This window comes from Phyllostomus discolor, chromosome 5 (assembly GCF_004126475.2).
Source record: "Phyllostomus discolor isolate MPI-MPIP mPhyDis1 chromosome 5, mPhyDis1.pri.v3, whole genome shotgun sequence".
Classification (NCBI taxonomy): Eukaryota; Metazoa; Chordata; class Mammalia; order Chiroptera; family Phyllostomidae; genus Phyllostomus; species Phyllostomus discolor.
In genome coordinates this window covers 3,204,748-3,216,797 of record NC_040907.2, presented here as the reverse complement: position 1 = coordinate 3,216,797, position 12,050 = coordinate 3,204,748, and the positions used below count along the sequence as shown (strand labels likewise).

The window sequence follows — 12,050 nt, the reverse complement described above, 5'->3', positions numbered from 1 at the left end:
CCTGTGTTGTCTGATAGCAGTGCGGGCTCCGCTGCTCTTGTCCGGGTACGAGCTGCAGGCAGTGTCTTCGTTCAGCCTTTCACGCTCAGCCTGTTCGTGTTTTCAGGTCTACGGCAGGTCCCTGTAGCCGGCGAATAGCTGCTCTGTTTTCTTCGTATTCGTTCTGTGAGGTCTGCCTTTTGATTGAAGAATCTAATCCACTGAAAGTAATTTAAAGCATTTAAAGTCATGAATAAGATGGTCCTGTGTCTGCCACTTTGCTCTTTGTCTTCAGTGTGCTTTGTAGCTTTTCGTCCCTCCTTCCCCTCATTACTGCCGTTTGTGCGCGGCTGATTTCTTGTACCGAAACGCTTTCATTCCCTCCTCATTTCCTTTCACGCATATTTTTTTAACCATTTTCTTTGTGGTTGCATTTACATCCTGAAGTTACAACACTCTGATTTGCGTTTACACCAGCTTAACCGGAGTAACACTCAGTCTCTGCTCTGCCCTCCTCCTGTCGTCGATGCTGGGGTTCCGGCTGGATTGTACTGACCCTGTCCATCGCTTTGGGAAAGTTTGGCGTCTTATAAACACTGAACCTTCTGGTGCATGAAGACGGTTTCTCTCCCCATCCTCCCCAGTCCTGTTTAACTTCCGTCCGCAGTGCGGTCCGCAGTGCGCAGGCTCTGCACGCGCTTGTCAAGCTTAGCTCTGAGGGGCGCGAGCGTGTGATGGTGCTGCGGGCCGTGCCGCCCTGGTACACTTCCGGCTCTGTGTAGGCGCTTGCCTTGCTGAAATTACTTAGTGGAAGCTTTTTTGTGGATTCTTGATGACTTTCTGCATAGATGACATCTGCAAATACAATTCTACTTTCCTTTCCATTCTGTACACCTTTTTATCTTTTGTGTGCCGTATTGCGGAAATTTCGTTTTTACACGGTATACCAACAGTCCAGCAATTTTAACAGACCGCTAACCGCTAAACTCGACAGTCAGCTCGCCGAGGACCTTTTCATTAGGAATTTATGGTCTGCGTAGGTTGAATTTATATTTACTTTTTATTGAAAATAGAACCAGAGGATTGAGACGAAACTCTTCATGCTTAAATCATGATACATCTCTTAATTTTATTGTAGAATGTTAGAAGTGTGTAACTTGAGGTATCATTTTTAATGACAGCACATTTTGAAATGATAATAGGTATTTTTATGGTAATGATAGAGTTTATCGCTTAGGAAATACTGAGCCAGTGACCTTGGCTATTCAGTAATGATGAAAGGCCCGGTCTAACCTTTTATTGAATGTGATATTTATTAAAAATGAAACTTCTCGTCTCTAGTACTTAATCAATAGCACATTAAGCCATTTATTACTGTGATTAAAGAAGGCCTTGCAGACTGGATGGATATTCTACTTCCTCGTCGTCTAGTTTAATTTTATTTTTTTATTCTATTGAATTTATTGGGGTGACATTGGTTAGTAAAATTATACAGGGTTTCAGGTGCGCAGTTCTGTAACACATCATCTCTGTGTTGTCCTGTGTGTGCACCGCCCCGAGTCACGTCTCCCTCCATCGCCACTCACTCCCCCTTTATCCAGTTTAATGTTTTAATAATCAGGAAGTCGCCATCTCACCCAAGTGCATCAGATCCACCCAGTCCTGCACTGGGAACTTGATGAGGTTCTGCACGTGACAAGGTTCTGGAAGGAGCCATTAACACTGGCAGGAGGAAGATAGTCTGTAGCGGTTCTCCAGGAAGGAACAAGCCCCTCTTACATTCCTCACAGTCAGCCCCGCCTGGAGAAGGTGTATTTTACTTGTTGGTAGTTAACGGTTATTTGTTTGTTTAACGCAGTGGGGGTTGGTACGTCGGTTAGGGGGCAAACAGTGCCCCAGTGGTGTGGTTGACCTTGGCGGGAAGGAGGACTGTGGTGGGGAGAGAGGAAGGAACCGCCGGGGGGAGCTGAGGCCCGTCTCTTCCCCACGTGGAATGCGCCTGGGGGACAGGGCGCGTGCGCAAGGAGGGGGCTCAGTGCACTGTCACCCGTGGGGACTGCGACACGACACGGGTGGATGCCCCTGCCTCCCTTGCGCCCGGGCAGTGCCCTCTCCCAGCGGCTCCAGGTTCGTGTGTGTCCAGTCCCGCCGGGGAAACATCGGAGTGGGAATGTGAGCAGAAGGGTAGCCGAGTGGCCACATCCCCACTGCGCGCAAGGCCCGGCGAAGCCCTCGTCCGTTCGTCACAGACGTCGGGAGGGGGGCTCTGCTGCGCACGGGGCCAGGAGGCGAAGGCGGAGGGGAGGGCGGAAGGGGCTCCGGTATGCGGTTCTGCTGCCGAACGCCGGGCACCGGATGGAGCACCGCAAGGCACCAGCTCGGCGCCCTCGCACCGCCCCCGGCGGTTGTCATGGGCCCTTTGCCCACGAGGGAGCCGGGGGTCAGGAAGCTCTGTTGCCTAACGCGCACAGCTCGGAAGTGGCCGGTCCAGTCTCCGCCCACAGGCCACTCGACTCCAGCGTCTGCGTTCCTGACCCCTGAACGCAGAGCGAATCACGCAGGTGGTTCGGTGGACGGGGACAAAGGAGGCGGGCAGTTGACTACACCACACACTACACTACGGCCACACCGCAGGGAGGGCGGGAGAGCGGGGTCAGCGCCTGACGGGCGTCCACCTCGTCCTGGAGGCGAGCGACGCGCGGCAAGAGCCTCGGCCCTTCCGCAGCGAAGAATCGCGGGCACCTTCGGGAGCCGCCGGTCTAACACCAGTGCGTGCGCAGGAGCCTGAGTCTGAAACGGCGGCGGCGGCCTCCGTGTCTGGTGTGAAGGGCAGGCCGAGGGGCGCGGCCCAGCTGTTTCTGTTCTAAGTGACGGTCGGGTGAAGGTGGACCGGCTCTGAGTGGCACCCCCCAACCACCGACGCCTCAGATGGAGGAACCAGCCCGGGGCCCGGGCCTCCCCGCCGCCACTCCTTGGCGACACCGCCACGTGCCTTTCCCTTCCCGCTCACAGTCTTCCTCCTGGACATCCTCAGAATCCCTCGTGGAAGACCTCTGGTGAGCCTGCACAGGCTGCCTGGTGTTCTCACGTCTGAGTAAGTTAGTCTGTTACAAAATATTTCAGTGACATGCCAAAAATTTTACTAAGAAGTAAAGTTTTACCATTTTTTAAAGATTTTATTTATTTATTTTTAGAGGAGAAGGGAGGGAGGGAGAAAGAGAGAGAGAGAGAAACATCCATTTGTGGTTGGCTCTCCAGCGCCCCCTACTGGGGACCTGGCCCGAAACCCAGGATGTGCCCTGACTGGGAATTGAACCGGCAACCCTTCCGTTCACAGACTGGTGCTCAGTCCACTGAGCCACACCAGCCAGGGCCTTTTTGCCTTTTCCCTGGTGAAAAAAACTCATTAGTCCTGGAATTGGAAGATACTGGAAAACTAGAAATTATAGAAAGACATAATTCACCATTTTCCTTCACAACCTTGATCCCTTGCCTGTGTCCCTGTGGCTGCCCTTGTGTGGATCTGTGTCCTGGGACGCGGCCCCAGAGCACCGACCGCCTGCCCCGGGGCTGGTTCTCCAGGCCCCTGTGGCACGTTGCCAGTGACCCAGGAGTGTGCCTGTCTGTTGTCAGAATGGCAGGGTTGCCTCCCCACATAAAATGTGTTCTACTTGACAGATCCTCTGGGGGGAGCTGGTCATTCCGCACCACCTCCAATAGTCCAGAATGGTTCCTGAGACTGATGCAGAATCAGACCCAGTCTGCCCACAGACAGACCTCGGAGGCCAGCCCGAGGGACGGGGACAGCCTGCCTGGCCCATGGGCGAGCCTTTCTGAGAGCACCTCAGTGGCCTCGAGGCGGGCTACGAGGACTTCTGTCGTCACTCTCCTCCCTCCCTCCCTCCCGTGTGGCTGAAACATTGTCCTCTTTGTCCCCCCACTGACTGCTCAGGAGGGGCCGTGGGGCGGGGGCGGGGCTTGTTCTACCTGCCGGGCGGTGAAGCCCTTCCGCCCGGGCTGCGGGGTGCCCTGCGGAGCCCCAGGCTGAGTCGAACATGGGTTTTGGCGTTACAGTTCTGCTGGTTTGTCTTCGACTTTCGAGGGTGGTGCTCACTGGGTTTCCTTTGACAGGAGGCCCGCAGGGCATGGGGCGTCTCCGTCTGCGGGTGGGTGGTTCCCCTGGCGGATAGACCACCGGCCCGTGGGGAGCACGCTGACAGGACTGACGGCACGTGGCTTAGGTGCCGGAGTCGGCGGCTTTCCCCGGGCTTTCCCGTGTCGGCCCAGACCCCACGGAACCCGGGCAGAGAGCCGCAGCTCCCATTCCTTCCGAAAGCAGCCTGTCCCCTCGAAACACGCCCGCCATTGATTTGCACATAACTGATCACTTATTAACGGCGGGAAGGAGGCTCATCAGCGTGATGAAGCCCGGCGCTTCCTTGTGTCCTGTGCGGAGGGGCAGCTCGTCGGAGAGGGCTCGCGGGTCCCGGTTTCGCGGCTGCGGGTGGTGGTGGTGGCAGCGATGACGATGATGATGATGATGGTGGTGGTGGTGATGGTTAAGGAGCCCGACGGCTCTCTGACTGGGTCTCTCTCTCCCCGCAGGCCTCTTCAGAAGAGCTGAAAGCCGCCTACCGCAGGCTGTGCATGCTGTACCACCCTGACAAGCACCGAGACCCCGAGCTCAAGTCCCAAGCCGAGCGGCTGTTTAACCTTGTCCACCAGGCGTATGAAGGTCAGTTGGAGGCCTGCGCCTTGTGGAGGCGCCCCGGCGGCAGGCCTTCGATTTCTGAGAGACTTGATTTGCAGAGAACAGCCAGAGCGAGTCCTTGGAGGTGCATAAAAGGGGCGGCTAGTTTAGTCCTTCCTCCTGACAGGGTCCTCTGAAAGAGAAGCCTTTTCTTCGGAGATCAATACGTGTCTGGTCCGTAGACAGCGAGGGCGCAGGCGAGGGCGCGGGGCGGGGGCCGAGCTGCGGGGGGGCACTCCAGTTTCACAGCGTCGGCCGCCTCCTTCTGAAGGGGGCTCTTGGAGGTGAAGGCCGATCGTTACGGACGGGTTGGCTTTGTTCTGCTTTTTTGTGAGCAGATGGAAGGACATTTTTTCCTCTGAAAGTGATTTTATTGGCTCTGTAGTATTCAGTTAAGGAAAGGTTCTAACAAAAGAAAGAAAAGGATGTTAAGCAGGTTAACAGGAAATAGAATCAAGTAATTCAGGTTTTTATACTTAACGTATTTCGAAAAACTATTCTATTAAGACTTAGACTTTATTGGCCTATTTTTAGAGAGAGGGGAGGGAGAGAGAGAAACATCAGTGTGAGAGACAAACATCCATCAGTTGGCGCCGGCCACCCAGGCGTGTGCCGACCGGGACTCGAACCTGGAACCTTTCCATTCGCAGGCCGGCGCTCAGTCCACTGAGCCACACCAGCCAGGGCTCAGAAAGACTGTTTTGTGATATATTTGTTTATAAAACATGAAAGTCATTCATAGTTAGAGTTTCTGTTTGTGATGATGAAAAAGTTCTAGAGATGGTGATGGTTACATAACATCGTTAATACTTAATGCCGCCCTGGCTGGCGTAGCTCAGTGGATTGAGCATGGCCTGAGAACCAAAGGATTCCCAGTCAGGGCACATGCCTGGGTTGTAGGCCACAGCCCCCAGCAACCGCACATTGATGTTTCTCTCTCTCTCTATCTCCCTCCCTTCCCTCTCTAAAAATAAAATAAATAATAATTTAAAATCTTTTTAAAAAAATACTTAATGCCACCGAACCGTGCACTTAAAATGACTGGGTCAGTTCTATGTATGTATGTGTCACCACAGCTGTAAAGAAACAATTTTTTTTAAATAGTAAATCACTCTTAGGATGTATGCCAGATAAAATAAGCTATTTATTCCAGAGCCATTTGGTGATTTGCTCCTTAATTAGACCAAAAATTAGATAATGTGTTTACAAAACAAAGACTTCTCACTGTTGACGTAAAACGTGTGCTCTGCTTCGCTGTATAGTTCTCGGCCTGGACTGGAGCAGGGGCTCGGCCTGGAGGGGGACGGGGGCCACACACGGAAGACTCCTCCCCATCAGTGCGCTCCACCCCCTCCCCCTTTCCACGGGGTCAGCATTGCTTTCTCCCCCGTTAGGTAGACCTGTTTCCATCACTTTTTAATTAGACCTAAAAATACACGGGGCGTCTCAGGGGAGCAGAGACTCAGAGGCCTCAGGCCAGAACTGGCAGAGCAGGAGAGGAAGTTAAGGACCCTGAGCCTCCCTGGCATTGGGCTTTGGTTTGGCCGCCCCTGAACAGCTCTCGGCCGCACCGAAAGTCTCCCTCTGACGCTCTTTGGGTGCTGTGCCAGCATCAGAGTGGCAAAGACTCACCTTTGTGTCTCCTTCACGTGGTTTGCCAGGAAGGAGGAGAGGCACAGAGGAAACCAACGGACACCTCAGGAGTGAGACTCTACCGAGTAAAGAATAAGTCAGATTTTTCTGGAAACCTGCCCCTGGTTCTGCACTGTGCTCCCACAGAACTGGAATTAGCTCCCTGGTGCCAGGGCACTCGGCACACTGTGGCAGAAACTTGCTACATTCTTCATAAACCCCGTCCTTTGGTGGCCCAGGTGCACCGCCAGCTCAGAGTGGCTCAGACATGCAACTCCGGCGTTGCCCACGGGCGGCCGCCGTGGGAGGCGTCCCAGCTGGGGCCTGAGAGCAGTGAGGGGGGAGGCCGCGCGGGGAGTGAAGAGCGGCTGTATGGGGGCGGGGGGGAGGGGCGGGGGGGGCGGGGGCAGTGCGGCCTGGGGCCCCGCTGCCGCAGGGGCTGCCGGGTGGCTGGGTTCTCGGCTCTCTCAACGTGTCCGGTTCTCGTTGGCAGTGCTCAGTGACCCGCAGACCCGGGCCATCTATGACATCTATGGGAAGAGAGGACTGGAAATGGAAGGATGGGAGGTAAGAGAGAGCGTGTGTCTGGTGCCCCAGGAGGGCCCCCGAACCCCTGCAAGCAGCCACCCCAGGCCCCCGCCCTGCGGTGGCATCTGTGGGAGCGTGTGAAGACAGGGGCGTCCCCTCCTCACCTGTGTTTTGGGTTAAGAGGTTGAGGGCTGGGCCTGCGCAAGTCACTCGCCCACCGTGCGTGTCCTCTGCTTCCCGACCCGCCGAGGGAGGAGGTGGGGGGGGCAGGCTCGCCGGGAACTCTAACCCAGGGAGCCCGCGGGGTCCGCGAGGGTGCAGTCCTGTCTCCGCCCTCCTGGCCTCTGCGCCCCTCCCCCTCGCTGAGCCTGTGTCCTGGAGACGGGGACCCGGGGGCCCGCCAGTCTGTGGCAGCCCTCCCGGCTGTCACGCGCTCCGGCTCGGAGCGTCGTCAAGGGCGAGGCAAGCACAGTGGTGCGGAGAGAGCGCGTGCGCGCGGGAAGCGGGGCGGCCCCGGCGCACGAGCAGCCCCCCGAGTCCAGGAGCTTCGTTTCCTCGTGTTCGGCCCCCGACGGCCGTGCAGCCGCCTTCCCCTCTGACACACGGAGGCGAGCGTCAGTTGTGAAGCGCCAGGTCGCGGTAACACACAGGTGTTGTTCCCTAATTTCGTGAGAGGAACTTGGTCCGCACGGACGGACGCCTAAGAAATTCCGGGCAACTGCTGACTATCGCTGAGTTACTTTTGCATCATCCTGTGAGATCTCCCTTGAGGTGCCTTTGGTGTTTCCTCTCCGGCCTGGGTGCCAGTCTCGTGACTCTGGCACGCAGGCAGCCCCGCTAACGGCCTTCGGGTGAGAAGAGGAGCAGGCGGACTCTTGTCCTCTTCCCGCTGCCGCTCGGTGTTGGCGGCCTGGGGGCCGAGTCCCGTCTGTGGCCGTGTTTTGGCTGCCCGCTTCGGTGAATTGCAGTTGCTAGTACTTAAAGCTTGGGGGGTTTTGCCTAAAAATCCAGTCTTGTGGCTCCTCTTTAAAAATCAGGAAATCTGCCCTGACTGGTGTGGCTCAGTGGACTGAGCGCCGGCCTGCAAACCAGAGGGTCGCCGGTTCAATTCCCCGTCAGGGCACATGCCTGGGTGGCGGGACCACCTGGTCATGCCACCCAGGCACATGAGAGGGGGCACATGAGAGGCAACCACACAAGGATGTTTCTCTCCCTCTCTCCCTCCCGTACCCTCTCTCTAAAAGTAAATAAATAAAATCTTTAAAAAAATAAATTTTTAAAAAAAAATCACAAGATCCGGTGACAGTGTCTGAATTCCCCTGTGAGACGGCAGTGACCTCAGTCCATGGCGACTCTGCCTGTTCCTGCTGCCCCGCTGGTCCCGTGTCCCATCCCCCACCTGTACCCCCGCACTCTCCCACCTGGCCCCGCGCTCATCCACATGTCCCCAGCGGGCACTTGGTCCAGGGCTCTGGCTCGATGGGAGGAGCAGTGCTTCGCGTCACATGAGTGCAGCGTAGCTCAGCGGTGAGTCTCATAGCTCAGCATTTTCACCCAAAAAGAGAATAAAATCCTGTGTGCACGCTGGGTTCCTGCTCACAGTGAGGTGGCGGTCACACAGTCCGGGCAGTTGCAGGTGGGACTGGGTACGCTTGCTCCTGCATTCAAAGCAAACTGCTATAAGGAAGTCAAGTTCTGGTTGACCTAAACTGGCTTTTTGGCAAGGAAGCTAGGCCTTCGCTGCAGGTAAAAGTGCCCCTGGGAAGGCCGTGCAGACACGTCCCCAGGTGTCACTCGGAGGCCCCGGGGCCGGCGGGCGGCAGGGAAGCGGGGCCCGCTGTGCACGCTGCAGGGGAGATGAGCCCCACGAGCCCGAGTGGGGTCTCCGGAGCCGGCGGCACCCTCTTTCCTCCGAGGACCCCCTGCAGCCGGCGGCTCCTTTGGTTTAACAGGCCAACGGCCCCTCCCCCTCTCCTCGTCGGAGCTCCCACCCCGTCTAGCGCAGTCTGTCCTTCCGAGCGCACAGGCGGTCCGTGAGGGGTGGGTGCCCTGTGCACACCTAGTGTCGGGGCGCCGGGGCACCGCGCCTGCGGCCTCCCGCCCGGCCCCGCACTGGCTCGCCTCTTGCTGTCGGTGGGCGCTGGGGCTGAAGCGGCGCGTGAAGTGCTGCCCTGTTTTCCGTCTTTTTTTTTTTTTTTTTTTTTTTTTCCAAACCTTCAGGAGACTCATTTTCCGTCAGGATTCCCAAGGAAGGAGAGGCAGCCATTTCCCAGCCTGTAAAACGAGCCACGCTGGTGCCGGAAGGTGGCTCATGGTGTGTGTGCGGACACCCGGGCTGAAAACGAACCGTCTCTCCCGCAGAGCGGCAGGAGCCCAGCTGCAGGCCGGGCGAGTGCCGGCGGGGCCGCCTCCCCAAGCCGGCGGGTGGCGTGGAAGCCCGGGCCTGCCACTGCACAGGCTCGGAGGGGCAGCCCTGGCCCGCATCCCCCGCGGGCGTCACCTGCGGCCCCGTGCCCCTGTTTCCTTTTCCCCATGACTCTGACATTGGCCTTACAGAGGCTAAGGAGGGCGGTCTGCTCACGCTGGGGCTTACCGTCCGCTGGGGCTTACAGGTGGGGGGGCGGGGGGGCGTGCGTCCCCGCCCACAGCACTTGCGCTTCTCCGGGTTACCCCCGCTTGGGCAAAAAACAAGGTGCAGTTTGGCAAACTTTGCATTATCTTCTCAGTCTGTCAGCCTCATCCTTCATCAAAAGAAAAGAGAAATAAAAGAATTTCACGGAAATGCAGTCAACGATTCCATTTTACCTTGAAGATCAAAAAAGGCCAGGAAAAAAAGATTTAAGATCCCTTAGAACTTGCGCGTTCCCCCATCCCCCAATCCGCTGGCGCTGTGACCGTGGAAGCACGGTGCACCTGGGCCCATCGGCTCGCGGCTCATCGCTTGGGATGAGGAGGGTCTGCACCAGGAAGCGCTTCCCCCACAGGGCCCGCTGGCGCCGGCCGCAGCGCTCCACCTGCAGGGCAGGGGCCACCCGGAACAGTCTAGGCTGCAGGACACTGGTGTGGAGGATGCGGGTTTAGACGAGTCTGATTAGCCAGCGACACAGGCTCCATGAACATGCTCCATACGGATCAGACAGACAGATGTGTAAGATCCAGGAACTAAAAGATTGTAAAGCGCCGGGCCTCAGAGGCCAGAGCGGAGCGACATCTGTTTGCAGGAACTTGGGCTGCCTGACCTTGACCGACGGAATTAACGGCTGCGAACTGCTCCTGCCACACTGGGATAAGCTAAAGAGGCGAACGCTGTCAAGCTGCTGTTTCCTTTCTAGTCCAGCGACTCGCTCCCTTTCCCCCCAGAGCCTTCGGCGGAGCACGGAGGGGGCCCAGCCAGCGGCAGGCCGTCGGTGTCCCACCCCGGTCGCCCTCAGAGGTCAGCACCTAGGCACACGGCACCCTACACTGCACCACACACGTGCCATGTTCGCCATCGGCGGTGCAGCAAATGCCGCCCAAGAATCTCCACACCCACGCTGCTCGCCCTGCCCAGGCTCCAGCTGTCCCCGTGCTGGCCGGCAGGACCCGCCGATCTCGTGGAAGAGCAGGAGGGTTTCTGAAAGGGAGGAGTCCTGCAGGAGAAAGGACGGGAGCCAGGCACCCTGGCCCCTGCCCCCCAGCCCAGCCCCGCCCCGCCCCCGTCGGACCCTGCTGTAAACGAGGCACACTGCACCGCAAAGCCCAAGGGGTCATCTGTTCTCACTAGGCAACGTCTATACACATTCACACAATTACTCAGAGCTCAGCACAGCTGCGAGAGAGCACGGAAAGCTCACGTGTGCCCTTCCTGCTGTCATCTCCTAACACCACGACCGAGCTCTCGGACCCGCGAGACCACCAGCAGGCACACGGCCACGCACCAGACCCCGGCAATCTGGATTTCACTGGTTTCCCGCTAACGTTCCTCCCAAGTCCCAGAGCCCAACCTAGGGTCCAGGCTGCACCCAGTCATCACGTCTCCGCAGCCTCTAACCCCCGAGGGCCTCTCTTCTCGTGACAGAGCAGGCGCCGTGCAGCGCGGTGTGGGGGCCGTTCGTTTGTTCTTGGGCACCCACACCAGTGGTTTCATCTTAAAGCTGCTTTCAAAGAACCGCCCCCCACTTTGCATTAGTGGGCGATTCCTACGCATTGTTAGAGGAGAAAATGTGGTCTCAGTGGGTTTTCTGTGCACGTTTCTCAGAAGTGGCCTCGGCTGGGCCAGCTTTGGGGGTTATGTTTCTGAGTTGTGAATGGTAACGTCAAGTTGCACAGAGCCTGTAACGTGACAGCATTGTTGTTGAAATACATGTACGCACACACGCAACGTGTGTGCACACATACGTATACACGTGTACACGCCCACGGGATTTTCAGGAAGATGAATAAACACTTGAGTGTTAGCCCGTGGGAAGAGAGAGGGTGGTACTGGAGCAGTTTTTACTTTGGGTCCTTCTGTGCCGTTCTGGGGTTTTGCTATAAGCGTGTATTTTTTAAAGTAATTTTTAAACTTGTGATTTCCAAGATAGCTTTTTCTCACGTCACCCACCTTCGTAGATGTTCTCCGAGCAGCCTCTCAGACGCCCTCGCCCCCCACCGGTGCAGGGACAGGCTGTCAGGTCTTCCTCCCTCCCCTCCATCGGGCGCCTTCGGTCCCGGGCGGTCCGCTCCCGCCCTCTGCGCTGCGCACGGGCTGTAGGGCTGTAGGGCTCGGGGCCCTTAGAAAGCACGTGGCCCAGTTCCCTCGTCCACAGATGTGGCACCTGAGGTCCCCAGTGGCCTCTCCCTGTCCCTCCGAAGTCTCAGCCAGATGGTCTTCCCGGCGAGCCAGGAACAGCCAGGATGAGACGCCTCGTTCTCAGGCAGACTCGGCGACCTCGGGCGCCCCTGGGCGTCCGTCTTACCGCGGTCTGCTCTTCCCCGCCCGAGTGCTGCTCGCACTCAGGTGTAACTGCTGTCGTCCTCTGAGGTTCTTGCCCTATTGGAGCAGGGAGAGTCCCGTCACTGAGAAGCACCCAGACCTGGTGGCTTGATTCCTCGGTCTGAGAAGCGCAGGGGCCTCTCCGTGACGGCCTGGCACACGGGGGCGCCGTGGCCCCTCCGCCTTTGTCCTGGCGCTGAACACTTG

General features: G+C 57.5%; 1 protein-coding gene across 1 annotated transcript in view; it reads left to right on the top strand.

Moving 5' to 3' along the window:
- The window catches only part of DNAJC11 (DnaJ heat shock protein family (Hsp40) member C11), a 49,427-nt gene that overhangs the window by 16,264 nt on the left and 21,113 nt on the right, over window positions 1-12,050 (top strand). Inside the window, exons 2-3 of the mRNA XM_028511549.2 lie at window positions 4,585-4,714; window positions 6,855-6,928. Coding sequence (XP_028367350.1) covers window positions 4,585-4,714; window positions 6,855-6,928 — 204 coding nt within the window. The remainder of the gene's footprint in view (window positions 1-4,584; window positions 4,715-6,854; window positions 6,929-12,050) is intronic.